The following is a 24,769-nucleotide window of genomic DNA, read 5'->3' as shown; positions in this document are numbered from 1 at the left end:
GTGAGAAGCCACCGTGTGTGAGCACTCTCAGTGCCCAGCTGCTGGACCTGCTCTCGCCGGGCACTGGAGGAGCCCTGAGGCCGCTTTGCCGTGGGAGTCACCCTGGGAGGCAGCGGCAGCTGCTGTTGCTGCTGACAGAAAAAGGGCATTAGATGATACATATTTTGACTCTTCTGATGGAAAAATCAGGAGCTCAAGGCAAACTTTCTTCAGCTAAAAATACCAGTTTATTTTTAGTCCCCAAACCCATATTAGTACATGAGGCAGAATAGCCCCATGTGGTTCCTTCAGCGTAAAAAACTATTCTTGGCTGTTACGCACTGCTGAAGGTATAACTGTTTTCAGCTGAAACAGTTTCACTCTAATCATGATGTCAGCCACAACCGATGTAGCTTTCTACATCCTCTTCTAGGTGAATAAATACTTGTCATTGTGTACTGAATGACAGCCAAAAATGATGCAACAGTGAATACTAGTGATTCTTGTGAGCTAATGGGTTGAAAGCCTGTAATTCTTGGGGCTTATTTTTAGCTGAGAGCAACATAGGACTACCTCACCCAAAAAAACCTAGAATGGAATTTCTCCATTAGGAGGCTGGTATGGAAAAGCAAAGCTCCCTAGAAAAGGGCTGGCCTCTGATAAGCTGCATTCAATCCCCCTGGTTGTTGTCACACAGCTTGAGCCAATACTAATAATGATAAAGAGAGGGAGGGAGGGAGACCGTGCTGCATTTCAAGCTGTCAGTGAGAACTTCCAATTTAATTGCAGAAGCAGCTGTGCCTTGTTATTCTACTTATCAAATGTGAGTTTGAGCACTCAAAAATATTTTCACATGCTCTAAGACAACCTTTATCTGAGATGGAAGATGTTTAGCACTTGTGGAAATTTTTTTATCCCAGTTAGCACAAACATTATATTACTGAGACCAAAAAAAAAGAAAACCCAATTTCAAATTCAAGAAGCATCTGAAACATTCCTCATCTGCAGAACTTGGCATTTCTGTAAAATACCTCAAGGAAACTCAGATGACAATCTTTTGGTAATAGCAGATGCATCTTAAATCTTCCACAATTCATTCAAGCAGAACAGAGAGAATCTCATGAAAATTCAAGACTGTACCCGTGCGGTAAAATTCCTGCATGGCTCAATGACAGAATGTCAGCTGATATTGTGTAGGTGTGAAATCACCCCAGCAGCCAGTCTGGGTACCAAGGGCACGATGTACTTCAGAGCCCTGGATTACTGTGCCAATTCATTCACACTATTAAAAACCCAAGTGCAGGGAAGCAGCATTCCCAACATACTATAAACTTTCCTTACTAACCCCTTGTTTTCATCCATTCTGGCTTGGAGGCAGGAGCCCGCCTCCCTCAGTACACTGGTAAGGCTATGAACACAGAGCACAGCTTTGAAATGAGAAATAATGATCACAAAGCAGCCCAGAAGGATGTGTCACAGTCATGTTTCCCCTTGCCACTCCTGCATTTTGTTACTTGGAAAAGTGGTTCCCCTGTTTGTTGAAATAACCAGGGATTTTGTCTGGGAAGAATCAATATGTTCTCAGCAGCCTGTTTTCCATGCCCCCATTTGTCACATCCCTAAAAATAATGAAAACAGCAGCAAAGCAGGCAAACATCCAACTGCAGTTTTTAAAGTCAGTCACTTCAATGCATCTGTCACCTCAGGTGGCTTGTGCTGAAAGACACAATACCACAAACAAGCTGCTACTTCTGCAACACTCAATTACTTTTAGATGTCTTGGGTTTATTTGGACACTCCCATAAGGTTAAAATGTTATTTTGTCTCCTTAATCCTCACAATAAACCCTGAACCCTGAGCCAGGAAGAGCTTGATCACACCATTTCTCTTTCTCTCTGCTGTGATCACACTGAGCTCTTTAGGTGAGACTTCCTGCTGCCGTAGGCTGTCCCCTGCAGCCAACAGCAATGACTGTGACAGGAACTTCCTTGAGAAATCCACTGCAATCTGAGCATCCAGACAGGCTGAACCCACCCTTGGGGGTGGCTGAAGTGCTAGTGACTCCTCTATTGTACTTTGCCTACTCTGGGGAAATGTAACGTTTTTGTTAAACAAAATCCCTTCAGGGATCAAGGACTACCTGAAGTTTCCATTCTAGATGAATGAAACACATGAAATACTTGAGGCAAGTGATTGTCCCTTCTGAGAAAGACCACTAAGCACAACAGGTTTTTCATCAAGCTCCTCTACTTGCCATCACCGACTTAAGGGTCACTTGTGGCATGTCAGAAATACCAGAGAGGCACTAATGTACCAGCAAGCACCACTAAAGAGAGTTGGGATTGCCAGGACATTTGAGAGCCACCTGAGGTGACATCAGGCATAGAAGGACAGAGCATCAAGGATTGTAATAGATAAATTGCAGGTAAATACCACTAAGTGTTTTCACATGGTTTTAGGTGGGAGATACAATTAGACAACTTCTCTTTAGTACTTCTGCATAACTTAATGACAGTTATCTAATCCAATAATTGCCAGTAAAACAGAACAATTTAGAAAGCAATTAATTTCCCAATGTCCATTTTTGCAAAGCTAATTTCAAAACACACATTGCTGCAACTTCTAAATAAATGCACATCCAAAAGCACTTACTGTTCACTGCACTGACTGCAGGTCCCAGCTAACAGCACCCATTTGAATTGAGCAAAACCATAGACAATGCTCATTTCCTTACTGAAACTTGTCAGCTGGAGTTGACTCAATTCTATTAAAATAAAACCACTGGAAAGCCTTTTTCCACCATCTTCTCCTGCAGCCCTGGGCTCCTTACCCAGCTGCATGTGCAAAGCAGCAGAACTCAGCAGTGCTTGCTGTGCTGTAAAAAAAAAAAAAAACACAACAACACAAACCAACAACAAACAAAGAAAAAATCAAGAGCTGCAGTGTCACAATTTTCCTGGGGAAATGGAGAGTAATGAACCTTCACCCTGATTTTACCTGGCCTCTGAGACCTGAGGACTCAGAGACACAGTGAATGCATTGGCTCAGAGCAGAGCTGCATGGAATAAAATATTTATGGTTTCTATTTCATCACTGGACCTGAAACAAGGCATGGTTAAACCTCTTCCTGAACCCCCTCCTCAGTGTGCCCTGCAGCAAAACTTAGCAGATCAGCAATAGTAGAAACAAAATTCTTGGAGACATATTTTCACATAGCCATGTATTTTTCTTTTTTCTCCCTTAATAAAGGCAGAAGCAGGAAATGCAAAAGGAATTCCAGCTGAAGCAACCTGCGCAGCTCCCAGCTGGGGCACTATGGGGGCTGAGACTGAGGCTATTTTAAGATAAGGAAAGGCTGACAACCTTCAGATGTCAACATTTAGCAGCAGGCAGTATTTTAAGTATTTACACAGCCATGTCCCTTTCTGAGGGAATGCAAACATTAGGGCTTTTTACACCAGAACTGCTGTGCAGAACAGGAAGTGTTCTCAAGAAGGGGTTGAACACTTCCCCCACTCATCCAAGTCAGGATGCCAAGCTTTGGGGATTACTATTATAATTTATGAAAAATGCTATATTCAAAGACCTGAAATAAGCCACAGACAAGACTGGAGATAACAATGCTTTATTTTTACATTTCAGCAACAGGAGAAATAATTGAAGATGAAATTATCTGCTTTGTTGTAAAGTATAAAAACATTTAATTATAAATATTTAGCTACAAAAGCGTGATTTATAAAATATAATCTGTGAAGATATATACACAGTTTAATCATTTAGCAATTCTTTCACCTGACATTAAAGAGTAGAGGTTTTTCTATTTATTATTCCATGCTCACAGTTTAGTGCTCACAGTTTAAGAAGCAAAATAGACAAGTGAAAAGATGGCTGGTGAGTTTTGTTCTGGGAAAAAAAATTAACATTTTGCCATGAATTTGGGCAAGATCAGAGGCAGAATTTCAGCAAATCCATGTCTTGGAAGAGGTCTCTGAGGGAAGTTCCCCTGCCATGACCAACAGTGTTTATATCCGGACAAGCAATGGGCATCTCAACATTTGTGGGCAAGTTCCCCATGTTTCCAAGAAAAAATGGCCAATAGTATAATGCAAGCCCTCAAATTCAGTTCAGCTAAATGTGCTCACCTTCCTGCTCTCTGAGCAGGGGGTGCTCAATATGCTGTGCTGGTGTCCTCTGTTGTGCCTCTAATAACATCAAACAATGTCACCTTCATGATTCAGGCTATGAGCAAATTCCAAAATAGAAAAGCCCAGTGTGCCATCCAATTGCACTGTCCAGCTGACAATACCCCCTAAAAGCAGATACAGCTGCCTAAGCCTGGAAAGTAACAGTGAAGCTGTACAGTACACTAAATGTGATGGAATGTGAAAGAAGATAAATGGTCAGGCAACTCAGTTTTCTATTCCTCGTTTAAGAGAGCCAGCTTCTTCCCTTTGAAGTCTTGGGGAATCTCACCTCTGATTGAAGGGTTTGTTACTATGGCACTTCAGAGAAGAGAAACTGGAAGACTCTTCAACATGCTGGGTGGCAGAAAATACTACAGGAAATGATAATGAATTTGATCCATGTCCCTAGTAATTATCTTTCTCTCTTCACAGTGTTTTCATGGTGCCTGTGGCACAGGGCTTTGAGGAATAAGAAAAGGGTGACAACACCCAACAGCAGTACAAACATACAGAAGTCCAACTGTACTTTGTACACCCTGATTTACACAAGACCTCACTACTTGCCTGTAAGCAAGGAATGAATTAATATAGGATTACAAGAAAAAGGATCTATAGGAAAGAATGAAGTAGGCAAACATGATGCTTGTCAGTGCTCACCCAGGATTTGCTACCTGCTGTTTCTGCTTTAGGGTCATGTGCTCCTAACAGTTCAGAGCAAACAGCCCAGACACAGCCCCCACTATTCACATCAGTATAAATGCATAGTAACTGCGAGAGCTGTGCCCTTAGGAGCTCAGGAGGATCTTCCAGAAAGGAAGGCTAGCAAAGCTGTGATGAGTTTTAGGCAGGATCCAAGCAGTTCTGTCCAGGCAGAGCCCTGATCTGGGAAACGTACCAAGTGGTGTGCAATTTCAGAGTGCGTATTGGCTGGTTGGTTACTGGGTGAATGCAGACTTTAACTCCCTGAAAGCTGCTCGGCGGTGCTTCCTTTCCTCCTCTTCCCGCTTTCGCTCATCCTGCTCAGCTTTTATCTCTGCTTCAAACTTACTGGCTGAGGAGAGGGCTTGAGCCTTCATGAGACAGAGAGAAAATGAACAAGTGTCAAGCCTTGCATCAGAGGGAGAGCCAAAGCCTGAGCTACTCCCAGATGAGTAACACAGAACTGCTTGCTGCACCTCCCAGTGCTTGCTGGGATCCTCTTCCAGGACAGCTCAAGTATTAATTACACTGCAATGCTTGGGTATTTACACACCATACCTGTTACTTTCCTTTACTTTAACATCAACGAAAGAAAGGCCACTTACTAATAAGTCACTAACAAGTGACCAAAACAAGGCCATCAGTACTGGGTCACATACATTATTTCTATTACCAGGCAGGAGGGCATAGATTGCGAGTATGCAGTGGGAGAAACTACTGCAGAAAACACTCTGAATCACAGCCAAATCTGAGAACATCATACTACACCATGGATAATCTGCAGATCAAAGAGACATTGTTTACTTGCTGGCTATTTTTCCAGCTTTCATCTCAGTACATCTGCTGTGCAATAGCTGTGTTAGGCTCTTGGGAAAAAACTTCTTATATAAACAAGCAGGATTATTTTCTCTCCAAGAGCGCTTTCAGAAAGGGTGCTTTGTCAGCTTCGGATGGTGTACAGCTCTTTCTGCCAACCCCAGGACCCTGCAGAATTATTTTGATTCCAAAGGTTACAGAGAAAGAGATATCTGAAATCCTACACTCCAAAACACTCTGTTCACTACTGAACTCAAGAGTGTTCTGGTTGAGGGAGATTTTGCAAAATGGGAAAACTCTGTCCCTATTGTCTTAGTTTTTCAGGACACTTTTGTCTTTAAAAGAGGTCAGCCACCTAGTTCCAGCCACAGGGACACAGGTCAGCCAGTCACTGCTGGTGGGGTGCAGCCAGACATTGCTCTGGTGTGTTGACTGAGCCACAGAAAGACCCCAGCTAGAGTCCAACAAAATTTGAAAGGAAACTCACCTACAGCTGAGTAGCTGAGCTTCAGCTACAGCTGAGTAGCTGAGCTTCAGCTACAGCTGAGTTTTTTCATATGCCTCTGTGCCACATCATACCTTAGCTTCAAAGAAGTTCTTGGCTCCTTTGACTCCCTCAATGGACACATCTATCTCCGAGAGCTTTGCCAGAGTCAACAGGCCGCTGTCCTCCTCGAGTTCCCCAGCTGCAGCTTTATGGAAAATCAGCAGGAACTAGCAAGACAGAGAGGAAACATTCAGGTTTTTCACTGAGGCTCAAACAACTTAAAATACAAACAGCACAATCACCTGGAGGGGGATGGAATTCACATTTCAGAGCAAAGGAAACCATGTCTATATAAACCAAATGGCAGCAAGGAGCTTGTGCTCCAGTATACAGTTCTGTTACAGACTAAAAGCAGTAGGAATCTCAGAGGAAAAGAAGGTTTCCCAGGAATCGGAGCCCTGGTAATGGCCAGAGGAAGGAGACCACCTCTGCACCTGCCCAGTACAACCACTGGGCACATTCAGATATAGCTCTTGATGCTCCCATAAGCCCTCACAAGCCCTCCACCAGCTTCCCCAGTGTTCTAGGGACTCAGGTCACATCCCATGACACTGAAAGCAGGGCAAACACAGATCTGGTTCACCTCAGGCTGAATGCCTCTCTGAACCAAGGCATTAGTGCAGTCCTTTTAGAGAGAACAGCAGCCCGGGTACATGCCCTTGTGACACAGTGGCTTGAACAAGTGTCCACAGAGCAAGGTGGTGAGAAACTTCTGTCCTGCACTGGACCATGTCCATGTAACAAATCCAGAGTCACTACAACAGAGTGTGTATTGGGAAGTGAATTGCAAAGGGAAATGAAAACAAGAGTTATATCTCATTCCACAAAAACATACCTTTTCTTTTTATTTTAACAGAAGGAACAAAACCTGCCTGCTTAAAAATAAAGACCTCTGCACCACCATCCACCTGCCAACCAAACTCCAGGTTAAGATGTGGAGGCTCTAGGTGTACTTGGAGAGGTCCTGTAAGTCCCTGCTATTCTTGGCGACCCCAGAAAGTGTCTCAGTGCTTGGAACAGTGCAGAGAGAACAGACACAAGGACAAGCCACTCAGGTACAAAAGGAGCACAAAGCAACAAAGCTGTACCAATGCAGCACTTCAGGCCAGGCCAGAGGACTGCAGACACCAGGTAGGTTTGCCCTGAAATCACTTTGCACAGGAACATCAAATATCTCTAATGCTGTGCTCATCAGACTGCCAGGCTGGGGAGTCTGACGTTTCCTAGTGAGAGCCCGAGCTGTCCCAGAGGAGGGCAGCAGAGTCCCAGCATTCACAATGACCCAGCCCTGCTTCAAGCTGCTCGCAGAAGCTGGTGGGAATGCAAGAGTCTGGGTAGGCCTCCCATGAGGAAGGGTGTGGGGATGACAGCAGCGCTGGCCGCCCTCTCGCACAGGCAGCTCACCAAGCACAGCCCCTTAACCTGTGAGTGCTCAGCACAGGGCAAGCACAAAGCAGGCTGGCCTTGGCAAGGGAATTTCCCTTCTCCAAACACTTTGCAGTTGGTTGACCCTGGCTGGATGCCAGGCTACCAAAGCCACTTTATCACTCCCCTTCTCATCTGGATAGGGGAGAGAAAATGTAACAAAAGTTCATGAGTTCTAAGGCCCTGGAGAGATTATTCACCAAAATACTGTCATAGGCAAAAAAGGCTCAACTTGGGGATATTAATTGAATTTATTACTACCAAAATTGGAGCAGGATGATGAGAAGAAAAATAAATCTTAAAGACACCTTCCCCTCACCCCTCCATCCTTGCCAGCTCTACCTCCTGCCTCCAGCAGCACAGGGAGATAGGGAATGGGGATTATGGTCAGTTCTTCACAGGTTGTTCCTGCCACTGTGCAGGGAGAAGAGTCCTTCCCCTGCTCCAGCATGGGCTTCCCAGGGTTCACATCTTCCTTTCAGGCAACCACCTGCTCTGGCATGGGTATCCTCCATGGGCTGCAGGTGGATTTCTGCATTCCCATGGACCTCCACAGGCTGCAGCCTGTTTCACCAGGCTCTGCACCACAGGCTGCAAGGGAACCTCAGCTCCAGCACCTGGATCACCTCCTGTCCCTCCCTCTCCACTGACCCAGGTGTCTGCAAAGCTGTTCCTCTCACATATTCTCACTTCTCTCCTCTCTGGCCATAATTACCTCTGCACAAGAACTTTTTAACCTTCTTATATATGTTATCACAGAAGCATTACTATCATTCCTGATTGGCTCACCTCAGTCAGTGGCAGGTCTGTCCTGGAGCCAGCTGGCTTTGGCTTACCAGACACAGGGGAAGATTCTAACAGCTTCTCACAGAAGCTACTCCTTGTAGACCCCCTATGAAAATCTGGCCATGCAAACCCAATACACACATGTAAGAAACAAACTAAATATGTGGTTCACTGGTTTTCATGTAAAAAATAAATGGCTTCTTTAGGAAAGAAACCAAATCCTCCCCAAGACGTCCTCTCCCTCTGCTCAGATCCACTGGGCTTGGGCTAGTTCCCCTTTGCCACCACCAGGCACTGTGACACAGAGGGCTGGCAGCTAGGCTGGAATTAGTCATGCTTCCTCCTGCTCCACCCTGAAAGTCCCACTTCCTGGCATTGGAAAAGAGCAGTGAAGACAGCACAATCCTGAGGTCTGATACAGCTGTCACCTGGGGAGGGACTGGGTCATGAGTACAAGTGAGCATGAATCATCCTGAAACTTAGGGATGGCGCAGCAGTCTCTAGAATATAGGCTGCTGTGGCCACAAAGGGCAGGCTGAGTTAAAGGAAACTTGGGACTAAAACACTGCTTAGGGTGGACAGAGCAAAATGTCAGTCCCAAGGATCCAGCAAGGTGCACTATGGGACATCCTGCTGGGTTCCCACAGGAGCTCAGCAGCAATCACTCCAGCACACAGCCTGCAGCCCACCTTACCATCTTACCTTGAGGTATTGGTTCTTACTAACTAGAGAACTCCAGCAGTCTGCATTCAGCTCCCACTGCCAGCCTGTGTAACACCCTTGCTGGGCCCAGGACACACCATGTGCAGCTAAGTCTCAAGGAAATGTCAACAGAGAAGCAAAAGTAAATAATGCAGGTAGGTACCTTTCAAAGCTCTGCTCTCAAAGAGGACAACAAGACCCAGACTTTCCAACCCACTAACCTAGTAAATTGTATCTGCTGTCACATCCTTCATGACCCAAGACCTATACCAAGAGCCAGGCTGGGCATCATGCAAGGAAAGGGGTGGGACTGACAGGCAACAGCAGTAGCCTTGCAACAACAGCTTGCCAGAAAAGCAGCACTATGTAAGGATGTGGTTTGCACCAGCCCTGGTAGCAAACACATCATATGAATCAACATTTCAGCTGGTGAGGGTGTAGAGGACAGTGGGTGGATTTCTGTGTGTTCTAAGTAGCAGTTCCAATTACACATTACTATCACAGCAATTAACTCCAGTTTCCTGTGGTAATGATGGAACTACACAGTCAGAGGCGTGGGGATTTTTTCCCTCCACTATACCATATCATTTTAAGCCTAAATTTCATTATTTGAGTCATGGCAGGAGCCCTGTACAGTTAATTGTTAATGTATTGGTGGACGTTCAAAGGTCAATGGTACAAGGCAGCTTTCCTAACAGGGCCTGTGGCTCATCAGCAGCCTGTTTGCCAGGGAACAGCTTATCTGGGATGGGAGGACACTACTCAAAGCAGTAGAAAAAGGTGATCTATTGCAAGTGAAAGAGGTCCCTACCAATTCTGTGGCAAGGCCACAAGAAGAGTATGTACATATAGGTATGCCAGGACTTGGTATTCTCTGGATAGGCAGACAGGAGCTCTCCAGTGCTATAGATGCATCCTACTGAGTTCAGATACTAATTTAAACCTGGTTTCTTCTGGGATAAGCTGAATAACCTGAGTCAGCTTAGTCACCCTCCACATGCTTGCTTGCCACCAATGAGAGGCAGAATGGGACAGGCCTATGGTTGAGGTCTCCTGACCCACCAGGAAACCTGCTTCCCTGTCAGCCCTCTGCCTGAACACAGCAGCTGAACAGGGCACATCTGCAGCAAGGCAAGAAGCATGCTGCTCCTCTCTACCACAGGAAGCTTTGTGTCTGCCAAAGCTGCTGTGTAATTTGTCCCCAGAGCTCTGCCAGTGACGCTCCCTCATTCCAACCCGTGGGCCTCTCAAGCTTGTTGCGTGACCATTGTTTTCCCTTCTGGCAAGACACTTGAACAGCACCAGCTGCCTGTGCCACATGCCAGGGGCTGGCAGCACAGGCACCCCTGCAGGAGGCTGTGCTCCAAACAGGTGGCAGCAGAAGAGCTGCTCCGCTACTCATGCCATGCCACTGATGCTGGGACATCATTTCAGGGCCTTGAGGATAAAGGCATTTCTCTTCCATGGGAGAGATCCCCTGCAGCAAGCCCAGAGGCTGCCCCCAGCTCTTCACTGCAATGAAGGGAGGCCCAGAATGCACACGGAGGGCTCCTGAGCCTCCACAGGGATTTGGCAATCAGACACCTGGGGCCATGGGCATGGTGCTCTTCCTGCTCCACTGGATTCTTTGCTACTTCCAGTTCACCTCTGACCAGGCAGCAGGGAACTCAGGGACGGGCTCTCAGTTCCCAGATTTGCATATCCTTTCTCCTCTCTCATAACCCAAGTCTTTGGCCTCTGTCTTTTTGTGCTGCCCTCTTGCAGCGAAATAAACCCAACAAAGCCCTTGGGGCACAAAAGCAGAGGAACATGGTGTGATGTGCCAGTGCAGAGATGGTGCAGCAGCTCTGAGTGACAGTCACCCCTCATACCCCAACCAGCCCAGCCAGTCACAGGCCTTGGCTGCTCATCCTCCCTCCCAGCACTGACAAAGCCCTCAAACTTCCACAATGGAAAGCCAGATGTTCTGAGCCCTACCCTGGAAGAGGCATGGTGAGAGCATCATGCCTGCAGAAACTAGGGAGCCCAGCTGCTGGGGCCCACTGCAGGCATCCCACAGGACAGAAGGAAGCAGCACAGCCCTCAAAACCGGTGCAGGACATACACAGTGCTGCCTAAGAGGCTGTGGGTTAATTCAGAAAGCCACAGTGTGACATTTGCTTGTGACTGAGCCAGCTATCAAAGTCTGAGAGGAAGAGTTGATGAAACAGGAGCTTTTGGTACCTGGGTTCCTCATTCCTGCTGAGATGATTTGGGTACCCCTGAGTACATGCAGGTCACTGCTCAAATTTCCTCTCTTCCTCTGCCTGGCAGAGGATCCTGGCCTGTCCTCCCAGCTGTCACAATAGAGTGGTAACAGACAGACCTGTTTGAGCTGTGTTCCTGCTGAGCCAGCATGCAGAGCCAAACTGCTGCATCCACACATTTATTCCTTGCTGCAGGGAGGTGACCACCCCTCATAAAGCTTGCCATGGCTGGTCTCTGCATGATGCAGAGAGGGTCCAATACCAACTGGGAGAGAGAGCCTTTTGTGCCCCATGATCTGAGCTGCTCCAAGTAGAGCTCCTGCACTGCACCTGAAATGAGGCCTCAGCTGCTGCACCACAGGAGCCAAGCAATGAGACGTGGAAACTCAAGGGACATAACTCCCTCCAGCTACAACAGGGAGCTCAGTGAGCACTCCCAGCAGCTGCAACAGGGCTCAAATGTGCTTCCAAAGCAAGCAGGGAGGTTGGAGAGCTTTGGCATCAGGTACCATGACTGCCACATGGAGATGGAGGTTAGCAGTGTTCCACACCCTTGACATGGGGAAGTTCACTGCCTTCTCCACTGCACCCCAGCACTGGAAAAACACAGAGGAGAGAGTGCTAGCTGCAGCCCACGGATATGGGGCCCAGCTGCCTCTTCCTTCAACCCCACAGCCACATCCCTGTCTGCTACTGCAGCCACCCTCACCTCACGGAAGCTGAGCTTCCCATCAAAGTCTTCATCCACCTCCTTGATCATATTCTTCAGCCCCAGGTGGGTCTGAGGGGCTCCCAGCTTTTCCATCATGAGCTTCAGCTCCATCAGGTCGATATAACCATCCCGTCCTGAGTCATACCTGCAGGATGCAAAGGGGAAAGGGTTAACCATCACCATCCCCATACTCATCCACCCAGAAGAGGAACCATGCACATGGATAAAGTCACTGTGAGGTTCAAAGCTTAGGGCAGAGCGGAAGCTGCATGACATGGCCAGTGCTGAGATATATTAAGCACAGAGAAGTAGCTGTCAGCTTTCAGAGCTGTCTCACCAAAGAGAGAAGTGCTCAGGGGAGCTCAGACCAAACAACCCACACAGAAGGAGCACAGAGGAACTCAGCTTATCTCAGTGGGATTTCCATTTCACTCACTTGCCTGTCCAGCACAAAGGCAACTTGCACGCAGCTCACACCATGCACCAATGCGGTGAGGCAAAGGCATGCAGAGTCAGCTGCTGCCAGGTTTCCTGCTAGTTTCAAGGAGGAACAGGGAGCAGAGACCAAGCAGAACCTCTTGGCAGAAAGCAATCTTTCTCTGTAAGCAAAACTCTCCCCCTCTAGCTGTTAAGATCTTCTCTCTCCAAAATGCTTTTGTACTACAACAAGCACCACTACAACAGCTGCACTTCAGGGCAGCTGTTTATTCTGTGAGCCCGGGCAGAGCAGAAAGACAGTTCCAGGGGAGCACAGCAATTCTAGCCAGGGCTGTGGTACCAGGGCTGCACCACAGGGCCAGGCTGGCAGAGGAAACCAGTGCCCACCTCCAGGAGCAAGACTAAAGTGGGACCATGCTCCCTATGGAGCACAAAGAACTGCCAGGACTCTTCAGAGGAAAGCACCCGTGCAAGGGGAGGAGTTCTTTAGGGATGGGGAGGCAGCGAGTGATCTGCTGTGCACAGCCTGGGACTGTGCACCAACTCCTCCCAACATCTGCTGTGGGTGTGGGTAAAGCATCCGGCCCATCCAGCAACCAGGCTTCACACCCACCAGGGCTATCATCGGCTCTCAAAGTCCAAAAGCTGCAGGGATGGGTGCTCTGTTATCAGCCGCTCTACAGCCCTCTTTCATCCTGGTCTTGCCATCAAGGTTCAGCACAGAGCTAGGGCTTCACAGGAGAGGACAGGGCAGAGTCTCCCAAGCTGGGCTCAGCCTTGGCATACAGCCTGCCATTGCCCCTCTGCCACCATCTCAACCCTGACAGAGTTAAATCCTTTCAGCCATTTAGCAGGAAATCCTAGGCACAGTGCTGAAGCTTTTCAGTGGGCAGGAGCCAGCCAAAGCCCCCCACCCATCATCTTTTATTGACTGTTAGCGCTCTTCCAAAGAAATGAAGGCTGTAGCTATCCCAGACAAAGATCTGCACAGTTGTGGTTACCCTGGAAGAAAGCCCTTTCCAGCTGAAAAACCTCACAGCCACAGAGGAAGCTGTGGCAAAGGAAGGCACGAACAAAGCCACCAGCCCCAAACTGCGTACAGGCGAGAGCAGCACAAGGCAGAGCTGCTGCCAAGATCTCTGCCCCTGCTTTCATGAGCACAGGCACAGCATGCTTTCTCCCCAAACTAGGGTGGCCTCCATGACTTTCCAGAGTCCCACCACCCCCACAAATACTTCTGATACTCCTTGTGGCTCTTAGTTTCCAAGGGTCCCAGGACTAAGAGTCTCCCAATGACAGGGACATAACTGCCAGACTAGGCTGGCACAGAGCCCCTGCTACCAATCTGCCTGCACTCTCTATACTCAGCAAACCCATGAGCCCTCCAGGCTGGACCACCTTCTGAAAAACTAGGAAAGAAACCTCCATCAGAGCAGAAACCAGGTCACAGACCTGGGATGTCACAGGGAAGAAGTACAGCAGGTTCTTCACAGCAAGGAAGCTGTCAGTTAATTAAAGCACATTCACAGCATTACCCAACCCAACACTGAGATGCACTTCTAAGACATCACAGAAGCATAGCAAGTGCAATATTTAACTGTCAATTTGCTTTTCTTTCAAGTTTGGGAGAAAGGGTGCAGAGCTGTCACTGTTGGAGATGCAGTGCTTTGATTAGACACAGCAGCAAAATGTGCAATGGCAGAGAGGCACCTGGGGTTGCAGGTTTTTTGGGGGGCCTAGCAGGCTCATGCTGCCTTTGGCTGGATGCAGAAGCAAAGTAATACCAAGGTCCCCTCCAAGGGCTGTTCACCTGGGGTTGGGACACTGCCCAGCCCCACAGAGAAGCTCTGTGTAACAGAGATGAAGGCAGAAGTAGGGCACAAGCCCAGCCCGTGCCTGCTGTGGTCATCTCACCCTCCTGTTATGGACACTACCTGTAGGTAAACACTGGCCCAGGGGCCAGCATGCTGCCCTGAAAGGGTTAAGCATGGGGCACAGCTTCAGGGCTCATCCCTGCAGTGAGGCAGGACAAAGCCAGGATTGTGAGAAATGGGGTCTTGCCAAGAGCGGGCCTGGCTGAGCAGCACTCTGTACCAGCCACACAATGGGTGTTGAGCATGAGTACAGCTGGTGCTGAGAGGCACCCAGAAATCAGGTTACCAGTCCCCTGCACTCAGGGACAGCCAGACAGAGGGGCACTGAAACACAATGGCAGCACCCTGCAAACTGCTACATTCCTTCCCTGCCCCCTCGCCTCCTAAAACAGCCAAACTATTTTAGGACCTGGGTACAGCCACCCAGCTGCTGCACAGCCAGACTATTTAGGGAGAGGCATATTTACATGGCACAAGAAACAGCACTATTCATTCCCCACCGCCCACCCCCAACAGACCACAGGCATTCAGCACTGTGGGGCACAATGCAGACTGCACCTTGCTGGCCAGTTGATGCTCCCAGCACACCTCAGTCCTACCAAGACCCCACAGTCTGCCTTTTGAGAGATCAAAAAATTCCCCTGTCTGCCTTTTGGGAGCCCCCTGTCAGGGCCCTGGGCTCAGACAGCCCCGGGCACCTCTCACACACAGCTGCCTGCGTCCTGGTGATGGACAGCCATTACCTTCACAGGCAGAGCTGGAAGAGGGCACCAGGTCAAGTTAAACACACCCCAGCATCCAGGGGAGCCATCCCAACCTGAACTCCAGGAGTGGCACGACAAGAGCACGCAGCACTCAGGTGAGCCCTGCCATCACTCACTGTCCTGCTGTGACACCAGAGCTTTGCTTCCTTCACACTCAAAGCTCCCCGGGGCATGGGCCAAGCCTCACCCGAGTGACGCACAGGCATTACAGACAGAGGGGAATTGTGTCAACAGGCACAGACACCTCATGTCACAGGAAGGCCACTCCAGCTGCAGGTCAGTGCCGTGGTCACAGCAGATCCCACCTGTAACAGCTGGGATGCCGCAGGCAGTACGGGCACCGTGGCTGCTGCGATGAAACTTTGCCACGCTGCTGCCACAGCAGCGTTCCTGGCAGCAATGAGACACAGCAGTGGCTGCCAAAATCTGCTGCAACATCAATGCACCCAGATTCTCATGCTGGCTCGCTTCCACCCGGACTGCAGAGCGTGCCTGGTTGCTGAAACACTGGGAGAGGAAAGCAGGACACAAAAGCAGAGGAAGGGGGGAATACTTGCTGAACAGACTTGCTTAAGAGCACAAAGTCTGTTAGGCACAATTACTGCCCAAGTAAAAATATTGCACTGGTGTTACACAGGTGCTGGGGGTTCTCATCATAGAAGAGGGATCAGGAAGGGAGAAAAAAGGAAATGCCAAGGACTGCATCACTTGTAGTGACTCTGTAGTCACCTTCCAGCTGCCTCTAAAACCCCACTTAACAAAAAAGGACAACTGAATGAGAAATTACAGATGCTGAAGGATCAAAGAGCAGTTTCTAAACATTCACATGTCTTGAGAAAAGCTGGAATGAGAGCCTGCCCTCCCTGTACATGTTTGCTGCACCTTACCTTGCTTCACAATACTATGGGCACCTGTACTTTGATCTGCAGTTCCTGTATGCTGCAATGGCCTAATTGAGGCTTTGAAGTAAAGCAGTTGGAATAATGGTGCTAAAGTAATAATCTCCTCTTAAATATTTCAAATCCTAAGTAGCATTTTATTCCCTCTGAGCATTGTGTTTCACCTTACATGGAGAAGGGGGTGATAATCTCTGCTCCCTGATATCCAGTGATAGAATAAATGGGAATGGTTTCAAAACTGCCTCAGAGGAGATGAGACTGGACCTGAGGAAGCCTTTCTTTCAGCCTGAGAGATTTGTCACACCGTGGAACAGCTTCCTAGAAAGGTGGTCAGTGCCCCAAGCCTGTCAGTGTTTAAGAGACATTTAGACAATGCCCTTAATAACAGGGCTTAACTTTTGGTCAGCCCTGAAGCAATCAGGGAGTCGAACTAGATGTGATCATTGATGCTCCATTCCAAATGGAATAGTCTATTCTATTGCCAAGAGCTTTGGAAACAATTCCTCCATGCCAGGGTGGGGACAGGAGCAGGCTCCTTGGCCACATGCAGTTTCATCCTCCCAGCCCAGGCAGAAGGAGATCTCCAGCTTTTGGAGGGACATGAGGGCAAAATGAGACTCTCCTCCACTAAGATCTTGTCCAAGCCATTGGGCAAGACCTGCAGGCCCAGGCTGAGTGCCCATGGGAATAACCTCCCTGCCCACTGGAAATCCACAGACAGCCGGTCACATACAGCCCACAGCAGCTCTGGAGAGAGCAGCTCTGCTGCAGCACGACAGACAAGGCTGGGGCACCTGGCAAAGTGGCTCCAGGAGGGCAAGGGGACATCACTGCCTCTCCTACCAGCCAGATGCAAGGCACTTATGCAATGTGTGGGCAACACAAGAAATTCCCTAGATATAAAAAGCAATAGCAAGACTGGAATTTCTCCACTCCCTCACGCCCCACAGATGAAGCTGCTCTCTGTTTTCCTCCCCCCTACATTTCTTATAAAGGTCATTCCTGCCAGGCAGAGCCTCCCTGCCCGGCTTTCACACTCCCCTCTGCCATTTTCCTGGACAAAGATGGCACCAAGGGGAGCTGTGAGACTCCAGAGGCCCTGAGAGTTCACTTAGACAACTCAGGAAAGAGAAGTTATCATGGTCCTCACATATTGTCAGAATAGGCAGCTAATTAGGTCACATTATAATTAGCCTGAGCTGCAGACTTCCTGGTTTCTGCCAAAAAAATACCCATCCTGAGAGCTGCCTGCACCCAGCACTCCAGCAGATACCTGCATCCCATCTCCAGTGGAATGGGGCCAAAAAGGAGAGATGCTGACAAGAGGAGGCTTGGACAAGAGAAGGGGGAAAAGTGAGCCCAACTGTGGCAGCCAGAGCAAAGAGCATTACTTCTGCTCTGGAAGGATGCTCCTGGTGTAGCTAGCAGCACACAGCACTGGCTGGAGCACTATATTTTGAGAAGTCTCACTTTCAGATGAGTTCTTTGCTTCCACCCTGGCAGTCACAGCCACCATCCATACCATGGGATGCCCTGACAGGCACTCGGGGCAGCTGCTATGACCAGGACATCTTTTTAGCTGGAGCACCATGACCCAGCCCACATCATGCACAGGACTACAGGTTCAAATTTAGTCTGAACTACAGATTTAAAAGTCCCACTAAACTGATAAGAAACATTTTTTTAAATGGGAAGTTTCATAGTGGAAACCTGGCATCCTGTGGCAATAAGAAGATACTAAAGGAAAAAAATAAGCCTTTGAGAGAGGGATGTAGGAAAGACCCTGAGTTGTGGCGGCCAGAGCCAACAAGCCATACAGAGAATTAAAGCCTTAATCACATTAACTCAAGCTCTGACTGACAGGAATTAAGGGGACCATTTCCTCTCCTCATGGAGCACGTGATGTCAGCCAATAGTTGAGACAGGTCACTGGCAGCAGATGGACCAAAGACGAGATCCTCTACCACTGCAAACCTCAGGTGCCTGTAACAGTGAGTACCAGGACACAGTTTCCTGGCTGCCTGTCCAGGAAACACAGAGGGGAGCATGCAGCCCACCTTCTCCCCCTTTGGCATCAGCAGTTCTCACAGGGTATGCAATACTTTCCAGCTACATTGACCAGCTGATTAGCATTCAACTGCAAAGCCAAGCTTTTCCTGCTTACAAGGCTAGTGTTTAATGAGCTCATTGTTGAAAAATTAGGCGGCAATTCAGCTCTTCCACTTTTAATTTCCCAAAACCACCGCCATTTCTTTCCTTTTCCCTCTTGAGGCAGTGCCGCTGCCCAGTCCAGGCTCTCACGCACAGCTTTCAGGCCTTGCCTGCATTGTTTGTCCTCCAGCCCTCACAGCACCACGTCTCAGCGTTCCATAGAGTGGATCCCCTTTAAGCACAGGAGAGAGTGGAGCAGCAGTCCTGCCTGGACCACCTCGCTTCCTGCACCAGCTGCCAACACAACACTGCCTGTGCAACAAAGAACTCCAAACTCCAGCAAGCTCACAAAAGCCCATGGCCTGGTCTCCTGTGGCAACAGCCTGGCTGGGACAGGCAACACCCCGCAGTGCTGGGAGCTGACAGCATTCAACCAGCTCTTGATAGTCTCACAACAATCCAAGGTGCCCAAGGCAGCTTTCAGCTAGGAGAACAATGATTTAACAAGGTACAAATCTCACTTCAGTCACCTCCATATGGTGAAGTACATCTTCACACCTTGCTCTTTTGTCCTCCCATCTCCTGCCAGGCAGCAGCTCCCCCCCAGTCTGGCAGCGGGTTGTGGGGCTGGGAGGACACTGGTCCCCAGGAGCCCACGGGTCTGTGGTGCTGGAGGGAAAACTGAGTGCAGACAAAGGTACCCAGACACAGCCTAACTGCAGGAGCAGGACAGAGTCTGGAGGAGAGAAAAAGGCAGGATCATGGTCCCGGAGAAGGCCAAGCCTTTCTGCTTACAGAAGCAGCTCTCCCTTTGACTAGCCGCAGCTTGACTTTAACATAAACCTTCCTGCTAGGACTGGAATCCCATCCCAGCCCCCACGAAAGGAGTAGCAAGAGGAAGCTCACCCTTTGCTTGGGTGCACGGGAGGGAGCACCAAGCCCGGCAGACAGGACTCTGCGTGGAGCTCGGACACTGCCAGGCAGAGCCAGCAGGACTGCTTAGCGGTGGTCAGGGTCGCCGCTCTTTCGGGCACATGTCCAGCGCCTCTGCCGGGTCCCGGCACACAGACCCAGCTGGTACCCAGGGTGTGGGGCAGAAAACTGCCCGCGCTTTCCCCCCGTCCTACCCAGAGCGTCCCGCAAAGCCATCGTTCCTGGGTGTTCACCAGAAACAGCCACCGACCCAATCCCAAACAGAACAGAGGTCGCGAATTAAACGCAGGGCTGAGCCCCAGACAAACTCTAAGAGCCCCCCCGGCAAAGCACAGGGACAATCTGGGGATCAGATGGCGCTGTGAACGCGCCGCGGCTTCCTCCAGCCCGACCGCAAAACCGCGGAGAAATGCGAGCGTGCCGCTGAGAGCGGGCAGCCCTTCTCCAGATGTGCCCCCGGGGGCCGGCGCCGGGAGGGGCTGCGGGGGAAGGCAGAGCCCAGCCCCGGAGCCCACGGGCCGGGCAGCGAGCCCCCCGCCCCGCTCCCGCCCCACTCACAGGCGGAACATGCGCTCCATGTCCTTGATCTGCCGGCGGCTGAACTCCTTGAACTCGGTGTAGGGGTTGAAGACGGCGGCCCGCCGGGGCTGCGCCGCGCCCTCGTTTATGTCCTGCCGCCGGCACAGCTTAGCGCTCAGCTCTGCGCCCGCGCTGGCCGTCAAGCAGCTCCGATCTTCCACCTCCTCGGCCGCCGCCGCGTCCTTGACCGCCTCTACCTCGCCCTCCGCCGCTGCCCCACTCTCCTCCAGCTGCAGGCGCCGCTGCAGCTTCTGCGCCAGCTCCTGCGAGGCCATGGCCCGGCGTTCCCGCCGGCGAGCGGCACTGCTGCCCGCCTGAGCCCCGCTCCGCTCCAGCCAGGACCGCCCGCCCCGGTGCGCAACTTTATTCCCTCGCTTGGAGGGAGCGGGGCGGGACGGGGCGGAGGGAGGCTGGGACGGGGCGGGCACTTAAGGAGGAGCGAGCGGCGAGACCGGGGGAAAAAGAGAGGGAGGAAAGAGGGCCGTGGGGATTGTTGCCACTGAATGCGGAGGTACCCCGCGCATGTGATGTGCCTGTATCCCCCAGGCTGACCTCTGACATGGATGCTCTCCCATACAGTAGCCATGTAGCCATCCCCATATAGATGCTCTCCCGTATAGTAGCCATCCCCATATAGAAGACCCACACAGGCTGTCTCTCCACATTCTCATGCAAGGAACTCCCCACTTCATGGTCACTCTCCGACGCATCCCTCGTCCTGGGGAGGACCCTATCACAACCGATAGGATTCTCCCCAGGTCCCCCCTGCTCCCCACAGCCGGACGCTGCACTGGCACTGGGATGCACAGACCGCGTACACCCCACAGCGCTGCCTGCTCCGCTCCGTTCCGTGGGGTGAAACGTGCCCCGAACCCGACCGGGAGCCCCCCGCGCTGAGGGAGAGCAGCGGGACCCCCTCGGCTCACCAGGCGCTGCAGGGACGACGGAGATCAGGCTTGCCCCGCACCAGGGCAGAGGGACCCCTTAAGCCCTTCTATGCGCCTCCCCTCTCTTACCTCCTTGGTCTAAAATTAGCCCAGGACAAAGCTCGGCTCAGGCCTGGATTCTCTCTCCTTCCCCAGAGAACGCGGGCAGCAGGCGGCCTCTCTCCCCCTTCCCAGTACAGTGCCCAAAGCCACCTCTGCTGTCCCCCGGCTCTTGCATGGGTATCCCTCACAGGACTGTCAGTCCCTCGCCTGGTGATGTGAGCCTGATGGCGTACCCGAGATGGTATTAGGGCTGGCGTGGGGCGGCTTAGGGTGGCGGCTGATGGGATTTACCCACCGGGGAGGAGGGGGAGAGAAAAAAACCGGCTCGGACACGCCGCCTGCTTATGGCTTCCGCGTGCCCGAGCCTGTGCGTCACGGGGAACCGGTCCCAGCCTCTGTTATGTGGCTGACACCTCCGGGCAGGTAGGAAGCAGTTCTCTGATGTGGTGACCTGCAGTTGACCCTCTTGGATAAGCTCATTCCCACCAAACCTACCCAGAAAATGACTGATGAAGCCTTTTGCAGCCACCCTGCCCCTACATACTGCCTGGGCAGCTCTAGGCTGTCCCAGCGAGGGTCGGGAGGCTCAGGACGGCTGCAGGTTCACCACAGCATGTGACACAGGAAGGCCACTGCAGGTATATTACCTGGATATATATTATTATATATCCAGGACTGCCTGAAAACGGGCTGCTGTGTGGAAGGGGTGGCATGTGCTATGCCCACACCGCATTGCCCTCACGTCTGTGATGGAGAGACGCGGCACCTTCCACCCAGAGAGGAATGAGGAGGAGAGCGGGGAGCTCTGCCTGGGTCACTGGCCACCCTGAAGAACAACGAGCCCAACAACACAAGGCGCTTCTGTGCCTGCAGGGTGTCCAGGGAAAAGAGTAGCTGAGGGTGAAATAAGCAATTGCAAAGCCAGGCTGCCATCTGGTGGAAGTAGAGCTCAAGACTCCGGCTATGGGTGGGAGAAGGTCGCGAGGGAGGGGTAGGAGAGGCAAGGAAAGGGGAAAAGTAATCTAGGTAAGGCAGGGATTTGCACGGCCTTCTCTTCCCTTCCCATATTCCAGCTGCATCCCTACAGCTTGTTATCCTGGCCCCATAATTCCTATCACAGACACACAGTCCTGTCTCAGCACTACAATGATTCCAGTTCCAGCCCCACAAGCTCCATCAGCTCTGATGTTTCTGCTCCAGCTTTACATCCTCCTGATGCTGCCATGTGAAGCTGCTCCTGGATCAAGGCAGGATCTTCATTTCAGCTTCAGCTCTAGAACCCGTATTCCAGCTCCAGCCCTACAGTGCCTATCCTGGCTCCACAGCCCCTATCTAGCCCTACCGTGGTTCCACCCTAAGCCCCACATTCTCTATGTAACCACCAGCTCTACTGCCTCAGTTCCAGCTCCTCAGCTTTCCACTGCCTCTGGCTAAAAGCTGCTCCTAGCTATCACTTTGCTCCTGTGCTGTTGACAAGGTGATGAATCAGTAACTGTCATCACTTAAATATCTCTAGGAGCTGCCAGACTCATCCCAATGGGGCCCCAGCTGTAGGGGGCAAAAGAGCCCTGGCCTGCAGCACGCACCTTGCCCTGCACCCCACCACCCACAGGACCCTCAGCCAGCATTAGGTGCTGGAAACTGTGGTTTGGTCCCTTGTTCTGCACCCCAAAAGGTGCCCCTGGGCTGTCTCCAAGCCACAGGAGTAGCCCTGAGACCTCCACTCCCAGCTTGTGTGGGTACCATTGCTGGGAGGGCTGGAACTCCCCTGACAGCTCCTGCAGCCCCCAAGCTCCAGCTCCATCCCCTTCCCCATGGGATTTATCCACCTCCAGCCTCACCATTTCCATTGCTCCACTTCATTTTGGGTCTAGATCCAGGTTCATTTTCTACTGATTCTATTTATTATTTATTCTCTTAGTTTTACATTGTCCTAGTTGTATTAAGGTTTATTTATACTGTTGCATTGCAATGTTTTTATTTTATTGTATTTTAAAAAATTCTATTACTAGATATATGATGTTTTTAAAGTAAAAATTATAGAGCTGTGGCTGAGGCCAGAGGATATATTGAAGCCCCTGGGGCTGAATCCAGACCTAAACTGATGTGGAGCAATGAAAACTCTGGGGCTGGATAAATCCCATGCATCTGGGCTGGGATAGGGACTGTGGGGCTGTGTAACAGGATGTTCAGCCCTGAAATGTGGTCAAACAACTCAAACAATGCCTTGTTCTTCAAGCTACCGATGATGGGCTGAGAAGGGCATCATGTGCTGGTATTTGGTGTTGAATCATGCTAAAAATCTGGCACAATGTCTCAATCTGGCAGACCAGCCTCAAATCAACCTGCTCCTAACAAGACAAAAATTTGGCAGATGAACTGCTAAACTGACCTGTAGGCATATCACTGGTGGTCACCTCCTCCACACTATAAAAGTCCAGTCCACTTTCCATATAGGAGGTTCTAATATATTCCTCTTGGAGTGTGTGCAGATTCTTGCATTGGGTTTTAGAGATGCTCACCAAAGATAGTCCTAAAGGTTAGAAGAAAGAGATTTGTCCACAGTTGTTGGTATGGGTGAGTTACATCAGTCTCTAGTAATGGTATCTTTTTGCTAGCTTTAATACTGCTTTGATATAATGTAATATAATAGTTTCAGCTTTTATAAATAATTCTTATTGAGTTATTTTTGTGTAATCATTTATCAAGATTATATAAGAAATAATTCATTATATAAGAAATAATTCATTCTTATAAAAATATATCTGATTTCCTGTCATTAAAACCTGTGGGATGAAGCTGTAAAACTTAAGCTGTTGGCAAAGTCTGGGGCTGGGACTGAATCCAGCTGCCCCAGGCTCCTCTCTCTGAGAAGGAGTTTAAAAAGCAAGGGAATCCTTTCCTGCACCTTGTGGCACAATGGGAGGGTTTCTTAAATTAACTTTGTCTGAAGTTACCACTCCCACCCATGAGAGGCTGGAGCTGGAATGTGAATTCTAGAGCTGGAGCTGAAGCATGAGAGATGTGGATGTGAAAAGAAGATCCAGGCCTGACCCAGGAGCAGCTTCACCTGGAAGAGGTGGGAAGATGCAAAACCAAAACAGAACTGAAGAAAAAAAGAGAAAATGACTGAAGGGTGGGATAAGGACTGTAGGGCTGGTACAGGGATTGTTGGGCTGGAATGCAACTTCATGGATGGATCTGAAATCACTATAGGACTGGGATAGCAACTCTGGGGATAGAACTGGAAAAAACGTTTTTCAGGCTGGGTTTGGAATATGGATTCTAAAATTGAAGTTGAAACCTCACAGTTCTGGAGTGAAACTAAAGATCCTTCCACAACAAGGAGAAGCTTCACCTGGGAGCAGTGAGAACATGCAAAGATGGAGCTGGTAAAAGAAACCCTGTGGAACTGGAGCCGAAATCTCTGTGACGTTGGCATAGTGACTACAGGACTGCAGCTGAAATCACTGTAGGGTTGGGACAGTAACTGTAGGGCTGGATTAGTGACTGTAGGGTTGGAATTGGGACTGCGGGGCCACAACATGGACTGTGGGCCAGGGTACGGTCTGTGGGCTGCGGGAGGAATTGCAGCCCAGAATACGGACTGCTGGCCAAGGTAGGGACAGTGGGGCGGGGAAGGTCTTGTGGGTGGAGTAGGTGCTGTGAGCCGCGGTAGGGTCTGTAGGGCGGGAATTGAGGCTGTGGGGGCGGGATAGGGCTTGTACGTACGGGATATGGTGTAGTGCTGGGGTAGGAACTCTGGGGCACAGGAGGGAGATCTCAGCTGGGGACTTGTAGCGCCACGAATCGCAACACGAGGAGGGCAATAGATCTGCCAATCGGAAAACGCCGACCCCGCCATGTCCAATAACACACGCCCTCTCCACACGACCTCGTTCCCGCCAAACCGAGACCGGCCTTGACAGCTCGCGCCTCAGACCGGCCCTGACTACGCTGCATTCAGCCGCCTCCACGGCACATGGTTTCCGAAAACAAAAACCTGGAGGAGGACCCGCGGTACCTTCGGAAGCGAGGTGGAAGCA

General features: G+C 50.2%; 1 protein-coding gene across 1 annotated transcript; it reads right to left on the bottom strand.

Annotated features, from left to right (window-relative positions):
* Window positions 1-3,594: 3,594 nt before the first annotated feature.
* On the bottom strand, window positions 3,595-20,080 carry EFHD1 (EF-hand domain family member D1). Its single transcript, XM_054282586.1, has 4 exons — window positions 19,714-20,080; window positions 12,094-12,241; window positions 6,258-6,392; window positions 3,595-5,233 (listed from the first exon to the last, which is right to left on the bottom strand). Exons 1-4 carry the CDS (start codon window positions 20,007-20,009, stop codon window positions 5,099-5,101), a joined length of 714 nt encoding a protein of 237 aa, XP_054138561.1. The 5' UTR covers window positions 20,010-20,080; the 3' UTR covers window positions 3,595-5,098.
* Window positions 20,081-24,769: the final 4,689 nt, after the last annotated feature.

Source organism: Melozone crissalis, unplaced genomic scaffold (genome assembly GCF_028551555.1).
Source record: "Melozone crissalis strain CALT ecotype California unplaced genomic scaffold, PUWL_Pcris_2 ptg000034l_1, whole genome shotgun sequence".
NCBI lineage: Eukaryota > Metazoa > Chordata > Aves > Passeriformes > Passerellidae > Melozone > Melozone crissalis.
This window is presented reverse-complemented; position numbering and strand designations above follow the sequence as displayed.

What these genes read in the sequence shown, in the direction of transcription:
- EFHD1 (XM_054282586.1), bottom strand. Translation starts at nt 20,009, where the DNA reads ATGGCCTCGCAGGAGCTGGCGCAGAAGCTGCAGCGGCGCCTGCAGCTG. An exon ending in GGAAGCTCAGCTTCCGTGAG is followed by an intron (nt 6,393 to 12,093) that starts GTGAGGGTGGCT and finishes CTGTCTTGCTAG; the next exon opens with TTCCTGCTGATTTTCCATAA. An exon ending in AGAACTTCTTTGAAGCTAAG is followed by an intron (nt 5,234 to 6,257) that starts GTATGATGTGGC and finishes TGTCTCATGAAG; the next exon opens with GCTCAAGCCCTCTCCTCAGC.